General features: G+C 37.0%; 1 protein-coding gene across 1 annotated transcript in view; it reads left to right on the forward strand.

Annotated features, from left to right (window-relative positions):
* Positions 1 to 26904, forward strand: part of PDE11A (phosphodiesterase 11A) — a 136569-nt gene that overhangs the window by 46070 nt on the left and 63595 nt on the right. Inside the window, 8 exon segments of the mRNA XM_056349422.1 lie at positions 7713 to 7802; positions 10001 to 10141; positions 13773 to 13837; positions 18554 to 18689; positions 21145 to 21220; positions 22662 to 22729; positions 23116 to 23208; positions 26553 to 26603. Of these exon segments, the coding sequence (XP_056205397.1) occupies positions 7713 to 7802; positions 10001 to 10141; positions 13773 to 13837; positions 18554 to 18689; positions 21145 to 21220; positions 22662 to 22729; positions 23116 to 23208; positions 26553 to 26603 (720 nt within the window).

Here is a 26904-nt window from a genome sequence, read left to right on the forward strand (position 1 = left end):
CTCCACCGTGCAGATTTGAGAGTCCTCAGTAGCCTTTACAGTGAGGAGTCTCCATGGCTTTCAGCTTGCTTATAATATAGAAGCGTGTTGGTTTACAGGTTTACTCATACTGCTTTTAACTTTTCAGCCCTCACTGGGGCTGCCTGCAAGGTGACTTTTCCCTGCTTTCAAGCTTGATGTGCATTGGCTGAACCCCCAGGACTAAGCGCTGAATGCCAGGCATTGGGTTTACAGGGGCTTACACTAGCGTGGTGACGCTCCTTGTGTCACTGCTTTTTTGTCTTTGACTATTACCCCTACTCTTCCCCAGTTCATACACTTCTTATTTTGATAGAACCACTATTGTTAATAGTGTAACTTTTCTCCTTCTCTTGTCCCCCCTCTTCCTGCTGGAAATCCTGGCTTAGTTTCATATGTTGAATAACTAACTGAGTGTCAGTTTGAAGTGTTTGCTGGGACAGGCCTTAATACTGGGTATCACTGATTCAGGTGTGTGTAAAATAAGGAGAAATTTCCAGTGAAAAAAGCTGGATTTTTGCATGCATGAGATCAGAAGATTGGATCCTAGAATAGTAGCCATTTTACATATATTTAAATTATTTTTGGCTTTCTAGTCTTTAGCAGAAATGTTTTTATATTTCAGATTTATTTGGAACACCAGCATTTAAAATAAGGTGTTCTGTGGAAATTTACAGTACAATTTATTGTCCTTCTTACTTTATATGGCGTGCTAAATTCAATGCAGTGTTAAAATGTTTAAATATGTCTTTACAGAATATTGCTAAAAATAGGTTTAATAGCCACTGCCAATGTTTTTGTGTGTATGACAGTAATTCAGTGTGGCTTGTTTAGATATTTTTTTGAGCTTCACCTCCTGCTAGTGACGGCAGATATGAATTATGTTTAGCTCTAAAGTGACTGGGGCAAGAAACCTCCAATTATCTGCCAGAAAAATGAAATAAGATTAGTAGATGTGTATAGTTCTGACTGGATAAATGGTTTAACAATTACATTATTGTAAATCAAATTAAATGTGTTCATTTGTTTCCCCAGTTTAAAGATCATAGGCCCGTAGCAGAAAAGAGAGATGATGGGGTTTGTGCTGTAGCAACCGGGGGGGCAGTGATGGGGGCCTGGAAAAAGGTAAGAGGCTGAGGCTGAAGACGTTTTAAGCAGCACTCCTGCCCTCTCCTGCCCCTTGGTCCTGCATGTGTTAGTCTCCCAGTGCCATGGCTTGTGAGGACAGTGACCTACATAGGATTCAGGTTTTAAAACTGTAATAAGTCTGCTCCTACAGGAGACGTGTGTTGTAATCTGTCTGGTGACACAGTTATCTAGTTTGAATGTGTGCCAGTAATTATATGAGGCAGGCAAGCAGAGTCAGTGCTGAAGGAATGTTCCTGTGGTCCTTTTCAGGCTATTCACAGGCACCAAAAGCTTCCTTAGCTAGTGAGCTTTATAGGACAGAGATGCTGCTGTATGTTTGTGAGCAATAGGGCATTTTTATGGTACTGCATAAATAGTAATCACAGGCAAATGGAAACTAAAAAAAAAAAAAAAAAAAAAAAAGTTAGAGGCAATAGAAAATTGGCCCAGGAGCCTCTGGCAGGCTCACTGATATAAGCAGGAGCTATGTGCCCTATTTGTATGCCCATAATTCATGGGGTGTCTCCACCAAGTAATTGTTCTGCCCATGTTTGGGGTGGAAAAATAATTTTGGAAAATATTTCTGAGAATTGCAAACCTAGGTGATGAACAGATTTTATCAGAGACATGGATAACCAGACCCTCCACAGTTGGCAGAAAGTAATGGAGTTTTGATGAAAGCTTGTGCTTAACCGCAGCGCAATTGATTTTGGTTTATCGTTTCCAGAATTCAGTAGAATATTTCATTCTCTGAACCCATTTTTAACACTTTCGAAATTGTTTCAAAGAGCAGCTGGCTTCCCTGACTTGGTTTTAAGTACATTCACAAAACATAACTTTAAACTATAATAAAAACATTTACTTTAAAAGGACTTGTTTTTTCTCTTTCTAGGAAGCCTGTACTAGGTTACTTCCCCCCCAGGCTTACCAAGCAAGCTGTGTAAAGAAAAGTTGCTCCTGTGGCCGCTAAAGAAAACAGTTGAACCAGACAAGCATTTGCTGAGAGCTTAACCTGGAGTTTGTGCCAGATTGGGTATGCAAGCCTTGCTGAAGGGCTCCTTTCTTCCATCAGACATTGGAATTGTTTTCTTTTGTGACCACAGGCAGGGGGATGCTTGGAGTATGTCAGAAGCCATGAGTTAGACTATATTTATCAGATAGTTATGGCAGTGGGTGCTCTCTGAGGATGCTTAGTGCAGGCAAAACTGCATGCAGGGGAGGCAGGGTAAATGTCATTGCATTTAGCTGAAGCTGGACTCAGGGCTGATTTCCAGCCAGCAAGCGTGAAGCTAGCATTTTAACTCTGCAGTGTGCTGCCATTGCAGCATTGGCTATTTTTCAGAAGTAGCTAGTAAATTACTGCATTGCAGGTCTGCATGCGTGCAGCTTCATTGCTTATATTATTACCTGTCTTTTGCTTTCCTTTTTTTAAAATAACATGTTGAGATCTGTAGATATGAACACCTGTATTCCTAAATAGGGTAAGGAAAGTAATATTTTATACTGTTTTGTGGTTAATGTGGAATCTGTGCTATTTGTGAGGGTAAAAAACCACTGAAGTTAGGAAACTAAAGGCTTTTATGCCTTCTTATTGTAGAGAGAAAACAAAACTTGTTTCTGATGAGACACCCAATTCTAGAAAACAGCTTTCTTTTGAACTTTTAAAGTAGAAGCCAGCAAGGGCTTTTCTTGGTAGCAAAGGAGGGGTTTGCAGGTTCCTTAAGAACCATCATGCCCAGGCCATGCAATGAAGGGAAAGGTGGTCTCTTTTGAGGACCAGTGTCGTCAGAAAGAGCTTGGCCAGAGGTCTCCTCCTGCCTGTTTCTGACAGTTAAAAAAATTTATATCATGTATGAAACTATTGTGAAACCCAAGCGCAGATCACGAGAGACACCTTTAACTTATTTTTAGTAGTTCAAAGGCACACTGATAAGCATCCTATTAACTTAGGTATTCTATGTCTCAGGATCTATGAAAAGCCATATGAAGGGAAAATGAGTGTCACATCTGAAGACATTGTGATGCTGTAGTGTAGGTGTCAAAATGCTGTGATGTGCCCAGGCAGCTATGCAGCCAGGTATGGAACTTCTGTTCTATAAAATTATGATTATGAAGAGGAAACATATGGAAGATTGTCCTCTGAAATTCTGAGGGACAACTGGTGTGTTTCATTTGGATTTCAGAACTGATGCCATAGAGAAGCAGTGAAACAACCACGGGTTGCAGCTTTCTTGTCCTAGCAGTTAATACTGCAGAATTTGGGAATCCTTTGTACTTCCAAGCATCAAGCTACTGCTTTAGTTCTTATTGTGGATTTAAAGGTCTAACTTTGGGCCTACAAGTTTGAAGAGATGTGGCGATAATAAGGCAATGGGAATATGTCCTTCTATGGGAAGGAAAAAATAGCTATGGTCAAGGCAGTCATTTTTGCAGAAAAGATATGTCATCTTCAGGACATAGCTGAAAATGTAAATGGTTGCATAACTGATTATTAAAGCTTCTGATACTTATCCTGTTCATTCCCTTGGTAGTTGTGTTTTAATACTCCTAACATAAAATAACCCCATAATGAAATAATTTAGAAATTAAGAGAATGAGATATAGTAATAGTGCCCATTACTTCATCTTCTTTTCATAGAATGTTTCCTGCCCTGATAAAATATTGAACAGTTTGTTGAACGGTTTATTGAACAGCTTCTTAGCTTTTGTATGCTGCTGTGAATTTGAAAGGTGAGTGTAGTTGCTATCCAAGGATGTGGCACTTCTTGGAGGGTTAGTTATGAGAAACTGGCTCAAGTTATCTGGACCCTGAATGCTCAAGTAATTCATAATATAATATTGTTAACCTGCAGTTACTGTAACTGAATGCCTTATAGTTGGCACAACAACAAAAAAATAGTACTGTCTCCCACCATCTCAGCGTGTTCATTAGATTAGCTTGTTGCTCAAATGGAACATTTTTATGAAATATACTATTACATATTTACTGATTTGTTTGTTAATATGCCACAAAGAACTGTGATGAATCATTACAACTAATCTTATTTGCCAGAATAAATTAATGAGGTGTACCTGTTAAAGCTATACTTTTGATGGGTTTATATTTTGTCTATCTGTTTTTTCAGGAAATTACTTTGTTTAATAAATCTGCAGGCTCTTTTCCTGTCATTAGTTCAAAATAGATGTGGAAGGAAATTTTCTTTCAGATGTAATCCATTTTGCTTGGAAATTATTTTTTTAATGGCCTTCAGTATAGCAAAGCGTAATTATTTTATGTCCTTCAGAAGGGTATGTTAGGTGTTCCCATGAGTTCACACCATTCTTTTGTGCATTGGTGTAATGGAAATATGTTGCATACTCAACCTTTGGACCAGGTGTCAGTAATTCCTTTGCAAATCCAGCATCAGGTTGGCTTCACTGTGTAATAAAACTATTTGGTAAAACCTGTTACGGATGTTGGCTGGTAGAGGCAAGCTGTCCTGGCCTGTTCAGAGCTGCTGGAAGAACAGCAGACAAGGAAAAAGAAAACAGCTCTTTGTTAACAAGATCTTGTCTCACCAAGGAAAATTAAAATAACCATGTCATTTATCTGTGTCATTTCCTTTCACACACTGCTTAACAATGTTCTATGGCCAACCTTTCGATACTGTGTCCTTACAATGCAATTTAGTCTTCTACCCAATTTATTTGCTGTTACCAAAAGTCAGTATTATATTATGGAAGCATATCCATGCTGGAGAATTAAACCAGTAAAATATGGACTGTATTTTATGCTCATGAAAATTTACATCCTTCTTTTTAAGGATAAATAGTAGTAATTGGCAGAAGTGGAAACAGAATTACAGTCTTCTATTACATACAGTGCATTATGGTTCAGTGATGCAATATGTTTTTACCTTGGAGCACCAGAGGATTAGTAATTATGTATCTATCACTTAGAAGGAAGAGAAAAAGATATATCCAGCTTATGGTGGCATGTGCCATTTCCTCAACAATTTGTGTTCTCTTTGGAGGGAAAATCCCCGAAGTCAATCTGACATAATAATACCAGCTCCTTACAGTATGTGGCTCAGACAGATGAGAGATGATTACGTTACTCCATGTTTGTATGGACTGCCAACAGCCACAGCACAAACATGTTGGAGGTACTTGTAAAGCAGTCTTGAGTAGTTTGGGTTTAAATTTGTAATTTGAAATCAGAATGTGGTAATTCTACTCCATTCTGCAATTTTGGTTAAAAAAAACCCCAAACTTATTTAAAATTCAGTTACCATTAGAAACGTCTTTATTCTTTGTTTATTTAGTACTGTATTATAATTTGACAAAAGCTGTTGAGGCAGCAGTTACCCTTACCATTCAGAACGTACAGAAGAGGAACGACTGTAGGCTTTTGTTTTGCCAGTTGTTCTTAGGTAAACAGGGATAATTTTTTAATCTGTTATTACAGGGTGGTTCCTCTCTACCTGATGGTTGTGGTTTTTTCTTCATATCTGTGGACATTTATTAATTTCTTTTGCTGATTATCCTAAACAGCTTGGTGTTTCTTTCTTAGTTGCACTGCACCTTACACAATTAGTTTAAGTGGCAAAAACAGTGATGTAAGTCAGCAGCTTTCCAGACTCTTGACATTTCATAAACCATTGTTTTATGGATGTTAATTTCTGTATAGAGTTAGTCTCCTGGAATTTGGCTTCCAGAAAGCGGTGTTTTTAAATATTGCAAAATCATTTTTTTCTTCTTCCTAAAAAAGACATCTTTGCAAACTGTTTTTGTGATGGCCGAAGGTTCATAAACTTCTTGTATGCTTTCCATTGCCACAGGGGCATATTACGTTTGGAAATGGAGGTTTCAGGGCTGGGGTGGGGGAATAAATACTAGTCTTTACTTACTTTTATTAAGTAAAAATGTACCCAGTCTCACTTTGGTAGGTTAAAGTTTTCTGCTCTGCATCTCTTACTTGGCTGTGATATTTAGTACTATTACAAAAAAAGTATAGATAGGGCTTCTTGTTTCATTTTGGAAATCTAAACTGAATATAAGAACTCAGATAAGTTCTTATAATTAAAAAATGAACTCCTCTTAGCAATTTTTTACACTTGATTTTCCATTTTGTGTATTCTTTCCTGTAGATCTGTTGTGATAGTTGGCTAGTTTAATTACTGCCTCCCCAAAAAGATGAGTATTTGTAGAGTCTAAAGTATGTCATTTTCCTTCAGAGAGAACCATTGTGGGAAGAGGATGAAAGTAAAGTGTTTGCGCGTTAGCAATATAGGTGTATTTGTCTGCACCCTTAAAATCTGCAGTTATTCTGACAGAATAGCAGCTGTGAAGGTGCAGAATTCAGAGGATCTGAAGGTACTTTTCGAAAACTCATCATTACTCAAACACGCACTAAGTAGACATGTAGCCAATGGAGTGTTTAAGGAAGATAAAGTAGAACAGCACTTGCTGCTGTTTCGGTTCTTCTGGATGCTTCCTACTCTTGGGGTTTTTTCCTCACATAGTCTCAATAGCCTACTTCCCTGCGTTAGCAATATTTTTCTAATTAAATTGAATTTCAAAGATAAATGCCACTTTCTCAATGCCAAAACTTGTCACAGAAAAGATTTTTTATGGTGGATCTCCCAGTCAACAGACTGTGGAGAAGAAAGGTTAGCTGCTGCAGCATTTTTTTTGGCTCTGTAAATGGCAGAGTGCCCCAACTCTCATTGGCTTTGCAAATGCTAAGGCTATTCAGCACCTTTAAAATGTACTCAATATCTCAGACCTAAGCTTGGGAATCAATCAGTGGCAGTATGTTATAAACTTGTTATCAGTATGTCGCTTAAAAATGCTAATGTTATTGGACTTTGATCCATTGTCATCCTTGTGAAAGTGCCAGTCCTACAGGTACTCAAATATTTGACTAGCCTAGTTTATTCATTTCACACAGCCACGCTAAGGTATGCCTAAAGTCATAGCCAGCACCTCAAAATATTTTCCCAGTCCCTCTCATCCAGTCTTTCTTAATGAAGGGTGATGCATTAAGGCCTAATTCCTCATGCGTGTTGAACTCCCTGCCCCCCTTGAGAAGACAGTCAGCTTTCTGACTAATAGTTTTGGATCAATGTGCTGTTCCACTGTGCTGGTATTCTCCAAAATCTACGCCCTCTAGAAATCAGCAGACATGTAACTCAAGCTTGCTTCTTGAGCTTGGAACAAAAAATCAGTCCAGAAAAGTACGTATTGTTCTAGGGAAGTTGTAGTGTCTGCAGTAATTTAATGTAGTATTCAGCGGACGTTTTACAGACTTGAGAATCTGCGGTTTTCCAGACAACTTACAGAGGACCCTAACTGCTGGGACCTGTGAACTCAAATGTATTTGTTCTTTCTTATCCATTCAGTTTCTGTTCCACCCATTTTATGTGCCTTGCCCATGATTTTATTTTATATTCAGGTGTTTTTTTTAAAGAATGAGTAAGCTGAGACCCTCCTGGGATATGTCCCCTACGTTTAGATCTCTTTGCTAGTATCATGAGTGTCTAATTGCATTGGTTTTAATGACTGGGAGTTTCTTTTGGTACTAGGTGATGCAGATGTATCTCCCATTCTGTGGGATTGCCATATCCAATGCCCAGCTATTTGCAGCTTCAAGGAAGGAATATGACAGAAGCAGGGTAAGTAAAACAATGTATATTGGACGAATATCAAACTTCTGTCTATTGTTTCTTCAGATTCCAGCTATGCAAATATGTTTGCTAAGCAGACAGTTTTGACTATGTTTTATTTCAAAAAATGCATTTTCAACAGATCACTATCTTGACTGAGGCAGCCAGCAGGGAGCGTGGGAGGGAAATACGCTCGTGGTGGTGGCTGTTGTTTCCTGATGTCAGTTCCCTGTTTCATAGTGCTGAAACAATTGTGTTTGTGACATAGGCAGTGCAGGAGAGAGTGTTACTTTGGCAGAGATTCAAACTCTCTTAAAACTCCAGTAATATCAAACCTTTGCCATCCTGAATTTGAAATATTCAATTCATGTGCAAATAATGTGGATATATCTTTGTAAAGGAAGCAAGAAAAAAATCTGTATATGAGGGGGTTTGGCAGCATGTGTCTGTATAGATACATTACTCACATTAGTCATGATTGCTGATGCCATGCATGAGTTGGGACAGGAGGCTCCAAAGAAGTGAAAATAATGCGGAGCTTGAATGTCATTTTCTTCTCAGAGAGGTTGTTTTTTTTTTAAGAAATAAAATGGTAATTTTGAGGTGGTTTTGATAATTGTTGGCTTTAAAAAAAAAAAAAAATTACCTTTCCTGCAATGACAGGAAATGATACTTCTGTTACCATGGATCACAGCTCCAGAGCTTCAATAGAAATAGACTGCTAGTGTTGAACCTGCTTTTGCTTTACAAGCCGGTGAAACTACAGTGGGGGGGGGGTCTGTGTACTGAGCACTGACATTTGTATATTCAGGACTTTGGACCTTCCCATGTGTAGAAGCTAATGCTTTCTGCTAACTAAACTTTAGTTTACTTGGTTTTGAAAACTAACAATAGCCCTTTCTAATGGTGTATATATTTAAGGGTCAAGAAGCATATGAGCTTGTCTTCTGCCCAGGTCTGACTACAGACCACTGTGTTTTTGGGATGGAGATGGAAAGGAGACTTGGGGAAAAAATATTTTCTGCCAAAGACTTTTTTTTCTTTTTTTTTTTTTTCTTTGATCTTCAAACAATTGTTTGACAACATAGAGACTTAAAATTTGCTGCAGATTCACAGCCTGCTGGGAACAATGACAGACTTTTTTTTTCACAGCTATGAAGAAAAAGACAGAACATTAATTTGAGGAGTTGGCATTTAATCTTTTGGGGGAAGCATTCAGCAGAAGAGTATTAGGGACATTTCATTAGAATATGGTAAATTCTGGTGGTTGGACACATCAGGAAATTGGATCAGATATACAGATTCTCTGTTTCTTGTTGCCACTTCAGCCTTCCAAAGCATAACAATTATCATTGTCATTTGGCAGTTACATGGTGGCCCATACTTAATTGCATTTCTGTTGGTGGTCTTTAGCTTGGCCTAGTTCATGGTTGAAATTAGTTGGCAAGTAACACATGATGGACAAGCCCATGATTTGCCTTCCTTATCAAACTAGAACCAGTGGTGGCAACTTCCAGTGCCTGTGACCAACATCTTGCTGATGACCACTGGGTTAGGAGAGCTGAGACCAGTAACATTTATATGCTTACCTATGTGTTCTTCAGTGTTGGTGCCCTAAATCAGGATAAAGGAAAAAGCACACTTCTTTGGACCCATGGTAAGAAAGAACATGTTCTTGACACTGATGAAACGAGAGAGGAAGCCCTTCATTTTAAAACATTGTATTTTACAGACATGTTGTTAGTGGTAAAGACTGGATCAGAGTGCTATTGGAATATGCAAGTATTGATGTGATTTTTTTCTTTCCAGCTTTGAACATGCAAAATGGGTAATAAATTAGTAAAATGGAGTTTAAATGCACCAGCAAATTCAATATAGCAAATCGAGTAACTCAATCCATACTACATACTTGGAGAGTGCCATTACAGCCATTGTTTCATTTTTGGACCACAGTGAAATAGTTTGAAAGATTCCCATTGTTTGCTAGGAGTTGGATTGTGCTCAGTTGTGAGCTAAGAAGTACTTCTTTCTTTCTTCAGATACCCCCACCCCAATTCTGTTGCCATAATCACTAAGAACTTTCTTTGAATGAAGATTTCAATGGATTTCTCATATTAAAATCAATCCCAGAGATTGTGTCTTTTGCAGTGCTCCATGTATTAATTAATTCTACAACCAATACAAGAATTTTCTGTCCTTGTATGCAGGCTTTACTGGAAGTAGTGAATGATCTCTTTGAGGAACAGACTGACCTAGAGAAAATTGTCAAGAAAATAATGCATCGGGCCCAGACTCTGCTGAAGTGTGAACGGTGCTCAGTATTACTTCTGGAAGATATCGAATCACCAGTAAGTATGGCTGCACATTCTGTAGAAAGGCTAATATTTGAGTGGTAGAGCAGCGGCTTTTACTGTGATGAAGCTGTTTCCTATCATATGTAAGTACTGGACAGCAAGTATTCTTCCAGCATGTTATTCTTAAGTATAAGTTAGGTACAGATTGAACGTTTATCAACACCACTGTGTGGTTTAGCCCCAGTAGGCAGCTAAGCACTGCACAGCCACTCACTCGTTTCCCCACCCCAGTGGGATGAGGAAGGGAACCAAGAGTAAAAGTGTGAAAACTTGTGGGTTGAGATAAAGATAGTTCAGTAGATGAAGCAAAAGCTGTGTGCACAAGCAAAGCAAAATAAGGTATTTGTGTGCTACTTCCTATTGGCAGGCAGGTGTTCTGTCATTTCCAGTAAGGCAGGGCTTCATCACATGTAATGGTTAGTTGGGTAGACAAATGTCCTGACTTTGAAAGCTCCCTCCTTCCTCTTCCTCCCCCTAGCTTTTATTGCTGAGCATGGTGTCATGTGGGATATTCCTTTGGTCAGTTGGGGTCAGCTGTCCTGGCTGTGTCCCTTCCCAATCTACTGTGCACCCTGCAATCTGTTCACTGGGGTGGCAGAGTAAGAAACAGAAGGCCTTGAGACTGTGTAGGTACTGTTCAGCAGTAATATAAACATCCCTGTGTTATCAACGCTGTTTTCATCAGAACTTTAAATCAGTATAAGCTACTATGAAGAAAATTAACTCTAGCCTAGCCAAAACCAGTATAGTCACTTTTTCAAATGGAAACTGAAAAGATACATTTATGTTTCCTTCTGGTCATTTGAAGGCTGAGGTGTCTGTAAGTTGCTGATGGATCTAACTGTATTTTTCATAGGTGTGATACAACTGGATACACTTTGATTCTCAGTTGTCTGTGTGATGGAATTAATGCTTGCTACAGAGCAGCTAGGACAGCTTAACTGAGAAGCAGGGTGCTTCTGTGGTCTGCGTAGAAAGAAAAATGACCTGATTTGTTAACAGATACTTATCTGCTCAGTTCCTGTCCTTCATTATATAGCCATGAGAAGGAAAGAAACTTCCTTTCTTTAGCTTCATTTACATTTACCTGGAATTTATGACCTAGCTCACATTTTCAGCCTAATCACTTATCACATGGGTGGTGCTTGCAGGCAGTTTCAGAACCAGAAACAGTTGCATCATCAACCAAATCTTTAATCGTCATTTTTAGGACTAACCTTGTCTACATACATTAAAATAAATAATTATCAGACATCTTGGTATTTCTAAAGTGTTCATAATTTCACATGTCATTATGGTTTAACTGTAGCACACAAATACTTAGGTAATTTCTATTCTAGTATGTAACGTTATATCTTGAGTCAGATTACTGGTCTTTCAGAAATAACAGATAAAAATAAACTCATCAGGACTTTGTTAGCTGACCGTCCTGTGTATTCAGGAGCTCAGTGGGCTTTACAGCAATCTAATCAGTGTCTTCACAGGAGTCAGCTTCTGAACCTGACTCATGAATGCTTTTTTGTAAAATCCAGTATTTTAATGTGGAAGAATAGCAAGACAGTAAGGGCTGAAGCCACAACATGGAGTCTTCTCAGCTACTCTTGGTGGCCACTACTTCATGGGATTTGTTCCTTCCTGGAAGTTTTCCACTCACTCTAGCTGTTGGCAGGGATAAGTTTGGGACTAGCAATGTTTGCACATCTTTAATAAGTTCCTTTAATACTTTGCAAAATAAATAACGATAGCTGGTCACAGTTCCTTAATAATGAAAATGCTGTGAAAAGGTAAATCCTTTTGTTATTTTGACTTAGTAATTTTCTCCTGAGGTAACAGAAAATCCATTGGAAGAGACGTATTTGTGTAAGAATGTCTAGATAGTCACGTACTTGGTCATGTGATAGGAAGAAGCTTTTGCATTGAGCAGGTGAAGTGAAAATTTTACTTTCAGTATCACTGAAGTATGCTTGGTTTTTGCAATTGCTTTGTCCATTTGACCAAGGAATAATGATTTTGTTGCAGAGCTCTGTTAAGGTGAACAGATGAATGTAAGCTATATGAAAGTATTTATCAAGAGCTGGATTTCACGCACAGTTTTGACAGGTGCTTTCACTCGGCCTTTGTAATACTGCCATTCATAGGATATGAGAGCCTTTTTAAACATGTTTAACATTTTTCAGTATTGTTATTAGTAGTAAAAAAGCAGCTGCCTTTAGCTTGATAGATCTCTTCAGTGTTTTCAGGCTATTCAACACAAACTGTCCTCCTTTCTACTGATTTGAGAAGTAATTGAAGGATAAAAGTGTTGCTTGTAATATCATTCTTTTTTCTATCCAAGTATCTTTGGATTCACTGACCCTGTAATTGATTATTTGTTGCTGGGCTGTGACAAGTCTAAATGATTATCAGAGACAGAATCACAAGTTTGTGTGTATGGCAGAAAAAAGCCATTATTTTCTTTCCTTGAGGAAAGATATGTTTCTCATTTAATTTAAACTGATAGAAATGAAATACTTTCAGTGGAGTATGCCCTAAATTACACTAGCTTTCATAAAAACAAGATCTAGGTTTGTATTTTGTTTATATATTCTCTGTTACAGAATTTTAATGTTTCTGGTTTATTTTCTCTTTTTAGACCCCCCACACTGATTTTATAATTACAAGATACAGTTCTACTACATTCTTATGAAATGCCACTATATTTGCAAGTATAATATGATTTTTATTTTTCACAGAACAGTACATTGTGTTAGTAGCAATCTGTGGGTGGCATTTTTCACTTCATTCTTCTGCTCTTGGTACTGTTTCTACCTTTGAGGATGGAGGGGTTTTTTTTCCAAACCACAGATAATGAGTTCTTATTCCTCTAGACCTGAAATGTGAAATCTGAAATGTGGACAGCCAAGGTATTCAGTTAAGCCTAAACTTCTCTAAACAGTCATAAATCTTAGGTTAATTTGGAGTAGGAGAATAGCAACTTGCCACCCATGTGGTCATTTTTACAAGTGGCAGAATTGTTTTCCTCATTTCCCTGGATTTTGGAGGGTTAACCTATATATCAAAATAGAACCCCATAGAGTAACTGATTGTGAAGCCATGTCAAAAATACTGTTATTTGTGCATTGTACGAAAAGCTTTTATGATACAGAACCAAAGTGGAAGATGGGGACCCATACTAGCATCCAGAAATATTACCTGTGTTCTATATCACACTAGCCCCTCTTAAGATGTTTCACTTATGTGCTGTTGGCACATAAGTTCTAGGAAAATAGGTTGGAATTAGTAGTGCAAATGTATTTTTCTTTTTATTTTTCTATATTAGAAAAATGAAGTTTGCATCAGCCTCCATAATTCATATTCCAGAGCCCTTTGAAGGGAGGTATATATTGTTGCAGAAAATAGTTTCATAAAGGAATCTGAAGATATCATTTGATTTGGTATTGTTTGTTAGTGAACTGTGCACAATATGTATTTTGAACATGAATTTGGAGGAAATTGGGGGAATACAGATTGAATTTTTATTCTAAGACCATTAGATAAAAATGTTTTAAATACAGGAAGCTTATGTTACTGGTTTTTTACATATTTATTCATCTTAATAACAATTATGCTACTTTTTTTGTGACAGGTGGTGAAATTTACTAAATCCTTTGAGTTGTTATCTCCAAAATGCAGTGCTGATACTGACAACAGGTTAGTGCTCATGTCTTCTATGGTAATGGATTCTTTTTCACATAGTTTTAAATTTGCTTGATCACAGTTTTCTGTTCTTATGGAACTTCGGATAGAGATGATTGAAGAGTGTGAGCCTACAGTTTTTACTCAGACAAGACTCCTGCTTGCTTCAAATGGGGACTTGCTTGCATAAATATACATGCCTATATTTTTATATGTATGTTTGTATATATGTATGTGCTAAGATTGCATCAGTGTATCAGAGAAGAAACGAAGAAATTACTGATGACTTTTTATTATTGAACTCATGGAGGACACATGGGGTTTTTGCATAGTTAATACTGAAGTAAAAATTACAAAATTATTTTAGGTTGTTTGTTGATCTCTTACAAAAAAACTCCTTACAGTTGAGTTGGAAAGTTTCCAGTAAAATTTTCTGCTTCTGTTGTCAAGTTGGAAAGCCTAAAAACCTCAGAGAATGTGTATTTTCCCAGAAATTATGTTCCTGTGACTCTTGTTTGGAGTCCAGTCAAAATAGAAGTATATGTTTTGCTTAGTAGGATCTGTATTTAAACATTGATAAAAGGCTAACTGTAAGTAGTCATAGAAAAAGCTTTTTGTCCATATGGGATTCCTGCAATTCCTACAAGACAGTACAACTGGTAACAGTTCATGTAAAACGTCCTACATACCAAACAAACTCAATGATTATCATACACATTTTATGCAAATCAATTCATACTGATTCTGAATTGAAATTTTCCATATCAAATGGCTGCCATAATGATAAACCTAGATTTCTGTCCAACATGCCACCCATAGCTTAGCAAACTTGAAGATTACTTAGTGCTTTGCCATATTTAAGCCCTTTAAGCATATTTTAAAAATATTTTTGGTAACTTGCCTTCTTTCTTCAACCGCAGTGTAGTGAAAAGCTACCACTTAATTAAGGTGAATGTGCACATTATACTCCAGATTACAACAGGTCGTAATTCTTAATGCTTTTGATGGATTGATTTCATAGCATTACAAAAATGAGTAGTGTTATTTTTAAGATGTGCAAGCTGACCGCAGAGTCCAGGGCCATGCAAAAAGACAGGCAGAAGCTAGGTCTCTTCCATGCCCTATCCACTAGATTAGAGATGGGAATGGTGAGACAAATGGAAAACAAGTGGGAAAAAATAGGAAGGTTTAAATATGAATAAATAATCTGTTGATTCATCTGGGAATCACAAGTTACTGCTTTTGACAAAGAGCTTCAGAGTAGCAGTTGGTCTTTCCTAGGTCAATTAAATGGGTGAAAATACATTCCTTTTGTTCAGGGACAGGAGTATGAATCAAGGGATGCGGTTGTTATTCCTGTTTTTCTCAAACTTGATCTGTAGCCAGATTAGTCAAAACAACGTAGAGTGGTGTCAAGATAACCAAGCTGGCTCATTTCTTGTTACCATAGTTATATTAGCATGTTACCACAGAGCAATTTGTAGTAGCCTGCTCTGCATATAGTCGTCAAGATTCTTTTAACTTCCGTATGAGACATGAATAAACACATGCAACCTGGTAGCTAGTCTTTATAAGATTTGTAAGGGTACGCTTCTGTGCATCTTTATAGGAAGATTTATTGCTTTTTCTTTCATTTTTCATCCAGTGGAGAGTAAAGTTGGTGTTACAATGACCAAGGTTAGACTGGCAGATGTGATGTCACATTTGGATCTAGCACAGGCACAGCTTGAGTTATTGGCTCTATAGTGGGAAAATGAAGGTTATTTAGGATACAGAACACCGTGAGCCCTTGACATTTGAGCGTTTTTTTCTAGTAAGTTTTTGCTCTTTTCATTCTACATTCTGCAGCTGTAACTGATGTAAAGTCATGACATGTTTCATGTGGAAAAAAATGGCAGGATGAGTTTCTTCATCATTACACCAGTGAAGATAAATATTATTTCTTTGAAATTTTAGTGGAAATCCAAAGAGATTATAGGCTGAGAACAGTTCAGTACTAAGTTTTAACTGAAAAAGAGAGAAGCTCCAAGGACAATATAACTCTTAATGTCCTAAATACTTTCTCACACAGTTTTAGAAGAAATTGGCTTTTCTTTTGCCCTTCTTCCATATGGCTAATAGAAGCTCACCTGTTTAGTCCCTAAATATTATAATGAATATTTCTGTCTTTTTTTCTTTGCTGTTGGTTGTAAAGAAACACCTTGCAAGACCATACTTGGAATTACCTGTTCAGTTTGCATTTTTCCAGCACACACCATGATCGTCTGTTTATTATCCGTAATGGCACACTGATGCTCTCATTTGCCAATCATTTTGTTGTTGAAGTACAGGTTTGCTAAGTCTCCTAAATTTTTTCTCCCTTTGAAAAAAGAGTACATAAATCTTAGAAGCCTTGAGAGTTCAGTTCTGATGTATTCCGGATGAAGATGAGCCTGAGGGAAGGCACTGTGGGCTATGTCTTTCCTACACAGAAGTCATCTTGGCAGATGGTGTAGCTGGGATTACACTTCTGCATCCTGAGCACCAGGGGTAGAGGAGAGGTCAGCTGCCTGAGCCAGTGTGGGTTGTGTGGGAAAAAACAGCTGTGCTCCCCACTGGTTAGGCTGGTAACGAGAAAGTGCTGAAACCCCTGCTACTGCTGTTTCACTGTGGCTGTCCCTGTGATGATGTGCACTCGGGTATCGCCCCATTCCCTGCAGTATTTTTATGCTTCCTAAGGCATCTTTCTGCTCTTGTAGTCCTAGGAGCTGGAAGGGTTCGTGTCACTGTTCAGAGAGGACTGAAGGTTCCTGCAATTTTGCCTGTACCACTTCCCCACTGTATTGCTGCTATTCCTGTCAGAGAGGCTTTGGGGAAGATAGGAAGACACGCAGCTTTGTAAGGGGAGCCTGCAGCACTACTCAGTGCTCTTGAGCTGGGTTTACTCTCCTGCCTGGCATGCAGCGATCCTGCTAGTGCTTGGGCAAGACAGGGAGATAGTGACATGCAGCTGCCTGCATCAGTCCAGCAGGACTCATGGCTTTCCACAGCTCAGAAAAAATGGTTGCTGTGATTTTTAGAGTAGCTTCTGAGGGGTTTGAACTGCTGAGGATGGAGAGAGTGCCAGCTGGCTGTGATTTGCATCAGAATTAATCACTGATATTTCCTCCTAGTGAAAGTTGAGTGCCTCTCTTCTAGAGCACGGTTGTAAAGCACTTGCTAGGAATGGAGACAACATAGCAGAACATACTTTTAAACTTCTTGAATTATATCTTTTTTCTTTGAATTGAATTCATTTGCTGCTTAAAATGTGTGACAGCCGTAATGCAGTCCCAATTTAAAATGTCTTACATTATAATGATAATATCATCCAGATTTTTAAGGTGTTAACTGGGAGCTATGCATTTGAAATTAGATTCTTATCCTTAAAGTTTGTTTTTGCTTGTCAAGTATTGATGTCCTGAAATAAATTTTAAATTATAAATATGAATTTTTTACTTAGCTCAAAAAACATTATATTTATGTAAAGGTTCCTGTCAAAGTATACACATAACATTTACTACAGTCACTCAAAATCCTTATCCCAAATGAAAGTTGATACACTTTAATTTATTTATGTAAATCATTATTATTATAATCATCTATCTTTATTGTATTTTAAGAATATTGAGTTTTCTTTCAAATGAGTGACTTAGTTGAATTAGTCTCCAGAAAATCAATGCAGCTGACAAAAATCAATCTTTTCACTTTGAGTCATTCAAGCATTTTACTGTTCATCCTTCTTTCATTCATGTGCATTACTTTGAAGCTTCAAGCTATTGTAGTCTTCTCCATGGCTGCTCAGAGGCACTTTTTTCTAGGTGATATTTCTCAGGTCTTGAAAATTGATCTGTTTTATTTTCAAAACTAAGACAAAATGCATTTGTTTATTCACACATGAATAGCTACACCTCACCAGTGTCAAAACCTGTTCTTCAATAAGTCAATGAGAACTTTCCTGCTGATTAGATGAGGTATAAGGTGAGGACTTTAAGGTCTGTGAGTTTTCTGGAGAAGCTGTGGTGGAGTGTGGTGAGTTGAACCCATAATTCTAGTGTCTTAAGCTCATTTACTCACAGATCTCTAGCCCCTCCGTAGTTGTGGCAGAAGCTTAGCCAGGGCAAAAAAACCCCAAACCTTCACGTATTGTATGCCTACGTGGATCCACCTGCTGCAACACACTTGCTTTACTGATTTGCAGACTTAATTCATGATCGCTTCTTCAGCCATTCAGGTCTGGCATTTCAGACAAAAAAAAGAAAGGCATTTCCTTTGACAGGAAAATTATTGGAAGCATGAATTAAAAATACCTCAAATTCTTAGACTAATTTGAAAAATTAAAATCTTAAAAGTATGTACTTTTAGGTAGCTCTACAGAATATATTATTTAGAATTGCTTTTGATGAGTATCCCATGGAAACTTGAAACATATTCACATTCTTGATTCACATGTAAATACATTTCATTATTCAGTGCTGTATTTACTTTACTTGGGAGAGCCATGCTATTTTTAATAGAAAGAATTGTGTAAAGGTGAAAATTTTTGGTGTATTATTTCAATAAATACCAAATTATTGTTCCATAGGTAATGCTTAGTTAGCATTAATAACTGTGAATGGTTCTGCTATTCCTGTGAATATGCCTGTAACACATGCTGGACTTCCAAGCAACATTGACTGTGTCCTTTTCTTCCCTTGCTATGCCTTTTGATAGTTTCAAAGACAATGTGGAGAAATCAACATCTTATTCTGACTGGCTAATAAATAATAGCATTGCTGAACTCGTAGCTTCCACGGGTCTCCCAGTGAACATCAGTGATGCTTATCAGGATCCTCGCTTTGATGCTGAAGTAAGAGATTTTTAGAAATGTAAATATACATCATATTTTTGGCATTGCAACTAATACAACACAATTTTATCGTTATATCCAAGTGGCTGTAAAACATGTGAGTATTTATTTTGCATTATTTTTTCTATCTAGTATGTCCTCTTTCTGGTCTGCTGGTATTCACATGGCTTTATACAGTAAACACAGGTCACTGAATTAGTGTATGACTTTAGGCAGTCTTAGTCTGTCCTTGTTTCATTTTTCTCTATTTATAAGTGCTACCTTCCCCTATCAAGTGCTTTGAGTGTATGCAAGCTAATTTTTATTGCTGAAAATTCCACTGTTGATGTTCAGTGTTAGCAGCACCATTGCTGTTAGCTGTTGGAGTGACTGGGACTGTACATACACAGAGTGTAAACAGAACCTAGAGAGGCAAATGTTGTTTGTGATCTAACTTAGCCAACTAACCTTTTAATTTGCACAAATAAAATACACACACTGGATTAGTTATTTCTCCAGGATACATATATCACTCCTAACAAAAGTTGTTTGTGTATCCTAAGGTATTCATTCCTGCCTCAGTTAGGAAGGTGTTGATACAGACAAAAATATATACTTAACACCTAATAAATACTAGAGGCATATGGAAGGACAAAATCTTCACTGAATTCTATCCAGTGAAACAGTATTACTGTGGGGACTTGGCCAGCAATTGGGCAGCACATTCATCAGTGGTCAGCAAGTTTGCTAAACTGTATTACTACAGTAAGTGTGCTTGGAAGTGTTTCATCTTGGGAGTTTTGCTTGGTTCCAGTTTTATCCCGTGTATCATTAAAGGGATTATCTCTCAAACCAGCAGAACCTGTCAAAACAAGAAAAATAAAAGGGACCTGCTGTAAAAGTATACAAGAAAACTGTGTTGATATGAATTTGTTCCAAAATTCAAAAAGTACAATTAATGCCTGGGGTCTATTTCTTGCCAAAGAGATATGGTAAAATAAATCATGCCAATCCTTGATATGTTTGCAGTTGCACTTTTAATATATTATGTCCTGAATAATTCAGCTATCTCTTATTCCTTTCACATTAGTCCTTTCCAAGTTAGAGCCACTGCCCAATTTGTATAGAGAAAAAGAAAGCACTTAATACAAAGGGCAGTAATTCTCTTCTGTTGCTGGTTGCCTATGAAAATTTAATTCTTAAATTAAGTTGTCACAATCAGTTATTTCTATAGTCAAGTGTAGTGAGAGGAACATATTATCCCGTATAATTTAGATAAAATCAAACATACATTTGCAGTTATGAACAGATATTCTGTTCTTTGTTTCTGTTAAAAACACCCTCTTTCTGCTCCCAGAATACTAATCGCCATTTTCAAATGTTGACACTCTATTTTCAACTCATTCACCAACAATTTAATGCCAAAGTATTTTCACTTTAGAGTTCATTTTAAGACACGTCTGAGGAAGTTATTTCCCCACTCCCATGGATTTTAGGTGGCAGTCCACGCTGATTTCGGTGATGAGTTCTGTGTATGTACAAATAAGCAGCACTCCAGTTAAAACCTGAATTATATCTTTTGCTAGCTAGGAGTTCACAGCGACCACATCTTGCCTCCAGTTGATGAATTACTGCTGGTCTTTTACTTCTATTACAGATTGCCTGTAGCATTAACATTTTCATAGGAGAACATCTCCTGATCTCTTGTGAGTGGGCTCATCCCACTCTCTTGCTCTAATCTCTTTTGAAAAAATACTTTTTTTTCTTCAGATTTTGCAGCAGTGACCTTAAAGAATAAAGCTAATTAACCGTAGAAAAAAGAGAATCAGTGACACTTACAATAAATTGCAAAGTTTTATACTACATTAGATAGAAAACAGTAAATGGGGCAGAATGTTCTCTTCAGAGCTATGGGACCAACTAAACCTACACAGAAAATCTCAAGTCTTGGTTTTGACCCCATCCTTCCACTTCTTCCTAGCTTGCATTTCTGCACAATTCCCTACTTACTCTCATCTTTCTTCTGAAAATGCATATTTCCTGTAAGCCTCATTTTACAGCTGCTTTGCTAAATCAAATTTCAGTTTGGCAGTTGGGAAGAGTATGTCTAAGGCACCCTTACTCAGCAGAGGTTTGCCCTACTAATCTACCAGTGTAAGTAATCCAGGAATTGTGTGAGCATTGCCTCCATTACCGTTTGTCTTTAATTCCAAATCAAAGTCAAAAGTGTAAGCTTTCTCTGGCGAAGATGGTGATGTTTGTATTTTCTCTGGCAATTTTTTAGGGTAATCCTTATGACTTTTGGTTACTCTTACTATGAATGAGGTTTCAGCAGAAATATTTTCTGAGTGAGAGCTGATCCATATGGAATGATATTTGTAAATGTAAACTTACTCCTTGACTTTTCTATTACTAGAATGTAAAAGGGTGCAAATGGTCCCTACTACTAATGGAAGTTCTCATTTCTGTGTTTTAGGCTGACCAGATTTCTGGCTTTCACATAAGGTCTGTTCTGTGTGTTCCTATATGGAATAGCAACCACCAAATAATTGGTAAGACCTTCCTCATAGCTGCATCATTTTTTGTGCTAAAGTAAATTTAGTTCTGTCTTTTTAATTCTATGCTCCTTTTTCTTCTTTTTCCCAGCTGAATATTGTTAAGAAGTAAGCTAGGATGCATGCTAAGTATCCAAGAAGGAATGTTTTGACTTGGATACTGTATGGACTTTTTTAACTTTCCTATTGTGACGTATTTATTTATTGTATTGGAACTTGAAGACTAATGAGATAAAAATAGAAATTATAATAATATTAGTGAAAAATGTTCGGTATGCTTTGATACTTTTCTTGGGTCTCCCTTTTTTGTACACAACTCAAGCAACTGTTTCTGCATTCAAGCAAAGTGGTCATTGCCCTCTTTAACGATGAACTGCACAGTCAGGGAAGACTTAGCAGGGAGGCTACAGCAGCTGTCAGAGTTGCCAGTACCCGTGGTGTGTGCTGGATCAGGACATGACAGGGTTTTATTGCTTGTTTGATAGGATGCTTCCCAGCTATGATAGTTGGCCCAGCATTATTACCTGCTTTTCCACAAAGGAGTGCCATTTGTCAATAACAGTGTCAGATTCCTTTGTTAATTTCTACAGAAGAATTCAAGTTGAAGCAATAGCAATTTAAACTGGAAAGGCCAGACTTGGATCCCTGTGTGTTGTAGCTGTCAATGAGAGCTGAGATCAGTAGTGCATTGCTGAAGCCCTTGGTGCCATGCAGGATCAGGATCTTTGAACTAATTCAGCAGAGATGATGTCAGAATTGAGTATTAAAAATGTGGCTCACTGTTTGTTGTGAATTCATGTTACCTTGAAGAAGTAGAAAGAAACTGAACCCTTGACTGCTTTTAGCTCTTACGCTATTTTTCTAAAAGCGTATTGTAGCTAAATGAAATAGAAATAGTTTGTTGTAGTAAGACTCAGTTCAGCTAGAGCCAAGAGCTTTGAACACCTCAAGTGGTTTAAGGCAATCACTTTTTTTTTCAATTTGTTTGGTAAATTTATGTACCAGTCATGAGGAAAGAAAGGACTTACATATCCAGGTGATTGTAAACCAACAAAGATTATAGGAATGAACATACTGATTGATTAAACTCTATTAAAAAAATGCACATTGCTAGGACAACTTATATGATTGCTATTAGCAAAGTGCTCAGGTTCTTTCCCAAAAAGATCTTAAACCTTTTGTGAAAACCATTGCAACTTCTAGATTTGCAGTATTATACTTGAAGGGTAAAGAATAATCGTTGAAAGTAATAAACTGAGTCCTGGTATCAGAACAACCAGACTTTCATGTTTATGTTTGTTTAATGATTTTCAGAATAAATATTTGCAATTTTGCTTTTCAGTTTGAAAGATGTATTTTAAATGTTACCAATGAATGAAATATTCTGCATTGTGAATTAATAAATTAAGATTATAATTCATATTAACTCTTTCTAAAGGGGTGGCTCAAGTGTTGAACAGGCTTGATGGGAAACCCTTTGACGATGCCGACCAGCGACTGTTTGAAGTAAGAGGCATTCAATTTTGTAGCAATAACATACTTTTTCAGCAGGATTTGGTATTTTTGGGTAATGCTGCTTCAGGGAGGAGGAAATGCTACTCTAGGGAGGAGGAAAGAATATGTTGTCTGTGTTTGTGGTTTGACATTAATTCTCAGAACTTCTCGCTTAATAAGTTTGCATCCTAATTAAAACAAGCTTATTGCATCTGATCTTTCTCATCTTGTTGAGGCCAGTGACTAAGCTACATTTTCAAGATAACCCGCCTAAGCATGATTATTCCTAATATTTCCATGCAATTCCTTTTCATGATTAAGCCAGCATTCATCTTTATGTTTGTGTTACAATTGACTTATAATTTACTTTCTTTTCTTTTTTCTCTTTTTACTTCTAGGCTTTTGTTATTTTCTGTGGCCTGGGCATCAACAACACCATTATGTATGACCAAGTGAAGAAATCCTGGGCAAAACAGTCTGTGGCTCTTGACGTATGTATACATCTTAATGAAACCTCTTCTTGCTCATAACCATCACATGTAAAGAAACCTCCTGCTTCTGAGTTTATTGTAGTTAGCATCATTTTCTATATCTAGATATAGATATTCTCTGCACCTTAGTGTGTTGTCTTACTAAGATAATGCTGAAGGGAAACTTTCTCAGGCTGTGCTTAGCTGCGGAGCTCATGCACAGCTTAAGTGATTTTGAACCTGGATATCTCACTTGATGCCTATGTTATTTACATTGGAAGTGGGGACAGTGATGATGGTGAATCTAGTTTCTTACAGGTGTAAGTGTAGGAATTAATCTAGACATTACATGTATTTTCTTGTCCATCAGTAACTGAGAATTCCTTTGAATTTGGTACTTTAAACAGCTTATTGTTGTTTATATACTATTGTAAAGTGTAAGTAAAACATACTGTGAGCAGGAAAAATTTGAAAAAAGCGATCATCATAGGGCTTTTTAGTATCAAAAGCAACATCTGCTGAACCCTTCTCAGATACGTGTCTTGCTGGAATAAAGTCAAAGCAGGATGGCTGGCAGCTCACTAAGAGCTCTGCTGTGGTTCAAGGCCAATACATAATGCAAGGTCCTGGCATGCCAACCTATTTCATCTTTCTATAAGATGCATACAGACCGGCTAAATGGATGCAAAGCTTTCTCTTTTTTTGTCTGTTGCCTTTGTAGCAATTTCTTTTCCTGTTTCTGTTCCCCCATGCCCCATTCACAAAGACTGAAGTCTACCACCTGCTGTACAACAAACTCTAAAAGGCAGAATGTTTCAAAAAATTATGATTATTTAAACTTCATTAAGCCGATTTAACAGCAAAGCACTATATTCTCTATTATATTCTGGAGATTTTGAACATGATCACATTAAAAATAATCTTGGTGAGAACAAAGCTTGGAGTTTTGAGGATAGCCTTACAAATCTTTATTATTCCTACTAAAACAATAATTAAGAACGATTTGAATGAAATTTAAGATCTTGCAAAAAACATTATACAAGACTGATTAATCTTTACCCTTTCACTGGAGGAATGTTTTATGTTGCTCAGATTTCAGTATTGTTTTAAAATTCACATGTGACAAGAGAAGAAAATCATCTAGCTATCCCTGGTGCGTGCACCCTTTACCTGTGTAACTCCTTTGAACTTATGCAATACCCACCATTACAGTAAGAACTACAAAAATAGTGTTGACCTGGTTGAGATGTGAATTTCTCTCTAATAAACCAAAAATCAAACTGGATTGCTATGAAAGGGACATAATTATTTTTCTCTTTGCTTTAGGGTTGGATATAGTTACCTATATATCAGGGATCTATCCTGTAACATGTTTTTGAAGTCAATAGGACTGTTTGTGTTAGAAAACATTCTAAGCATAAGCGGTGCTTTTTTTTTTTTGTTATTCCTCTATATGTATTCACTTAGGAGGAAAAGACCTCCTGCAAGATTCCTTATTCTTTATATATCATAGTCATGAATTACTATAAACCCTCATATCCCCCAGATATTTGTATAATATTACTCCTCCTAGCAAGAAAAACAAGCAGTGCCAGATATCACACTCAGATACAGAAGAATGAAAGTTAACATAGAAGTTTATTTACCACTGAAATCAAGGAAGTTTAAGTTTCTTAGTTTAAAATACAGCTTCCTTCTTTTATCTAACAAAGGCTAATAGCTATATAGCTTGAATGCAGATTATAGGTTTGATAAATGGCCACTATGCTTCAGTGAAGAGTAATTCTTTCTATAAATGAGCAACAACTCATGATAATATTTGTGTAAAGTGATTGAAGATACATTAGAAAAGTGCTGAACAAAAGAATGGTATATGCTGAAGGACTGTGAATCCATTTTTCAGTAGTAGAACACTTAATTAGTATTTGTGTATTTAGCTAGGGTGGCAATGAGTGGCGTTTGAAAATGACATTGATATCAAATGTAAAATAAATCAATTTGATTTATACCATAATAAGATCCAGATATACTGTTTTTCATATAGAATTCTCATAAGATTGACTAATAAACAGAAGACCAAAATGTCAGCAATTGATGGGGAAAGGTTGACAGTAGGATGACGTATGGTTCAAAACCAGGCTAATTTATATATTAAGGATGCAAAATTTGCTAATGATTCGAAGATTAGAATAATCAATATTAAGGAAGACTGTAAAAATCTAGAGGAATATAATGAATGCAGATAAAAGAGAAACTTGACGAGAATATTGGTATTAAGTGTAATCTGTCATAGCAGGAGACATAATTTTACTAATCTTACAGATATCTGAGAGAAGCTACAGTATGGTTGGACAGAAAAATAGATACTCTTTGAGGAAGGACATGATGTATAGTTATTGAAAGTAAAACGTAGGACAGAACAAGTGAATTGGTGTTTGTTATTTATTCTTTCATAGTGCAGGAATGATTTTCTGTTACTGTAAAAGATGACATCTCTAAAACTGATATGAATAAATACATCTTGGGACTTACTGCCACAACGTATTGCAAGCCAAGGGCATTTGAGATAGAGTTTAGGTATTTGTATGAGTAACAGAGACATTCATAGATGAAAACAATTTCAAAATAAGAAATATATATCAAAGCTTTAGTACATAATCAGATCGGGTGTTGCTGTGTGGTGGGGGGGACCTGTCCTTGCTAGGAGTGCTCTGGCTCTGTGAGCTTCCTCATGGACCAGCACCTCATCTCACGCAGTCAGACCTCGGTGGGTCCAGAACGCAGGCTCTTGCACCTTCTGGAGTGCTTGTTGAATGTTAGTATTGTCACATAAGGATATAATGTATTCCATGTAAATGTATGCATACTTATAAGTAATAAGAGATGTGCAGTACTTTGTGCATTTCATTAGATGCTTTTGTCTCCAGAACGATATTGCAGAGAATGTCAGGTATAGCATAGAGGTGCTAATTTGCATGCAGTGATGTGCCACTAGCAAAGGCGTTAAAGCTTTACAGTATAGCAAAAGGCATTATTTAAAGCCTGTAAATCTACTGTTATTTTTACATTAAATTCTTTCTCTTTTTAATTGTAGAACTCCAGGAGAGAACAATGTAGGAATGCTTATAATATTAAATCACTTACTGTCCATGATTCCCTATAAAATTCCCTGAAACATAAATGCCAAATGTATACCTGATAACCTGCAATTAGTTATTATATGCTGACATTCAGAACTGAATTACCATGCATAAATATTAACTAAATTTGTTTTAAACATCACCAATTAGACAGCAGTACAGAGCCCTATTATTTTTACTTGTCAAGTCTACAAAAATGTTTTTTTATCTTTTGTTCTGGGGCAGGTGTTATCTTATCATGCAACATGTTCGAAGGCAGAAGTTGATAAATTCAAGGTAAGGATTTAAGTTTTTAGTTATTTCTGAAAATATAACAGTAAATTAAAAAGGATGCAGATTATCTGAGAGAAAAGTTTTACATCAAAAGCAGAAAATCTTAACAATGGTTTATGAAGGATGTATTACGTGTTAGGCTGTTAGGCAGGGAAGGTGGAAAAAAAATCTCTTAAAGGATAAGGAGCTGCAGTGATGGGTGCACAGCAGAAAAATACCATTGTCCCAGCACCAGCTGCTGGAACAGCATGTCAATATGGGTTTGGTAGCCTCCTCAGCAAGAACCACCATAGGGAAGTCATAC

This window comes from Falco biarmicus, chromosome 8, assembly GCF_023638135.1.
Source record: "Falco biarmicus isolate bFalBia1 chromosome 8, bFalBia1.pri, whole genome shotgun sequence".
Classification (NCBI taxonomy): Eukaryota; Metazoa; Chordata; class Aves; order Falconiformes; family Falconidae; genus Falco; species Falco biarmicus.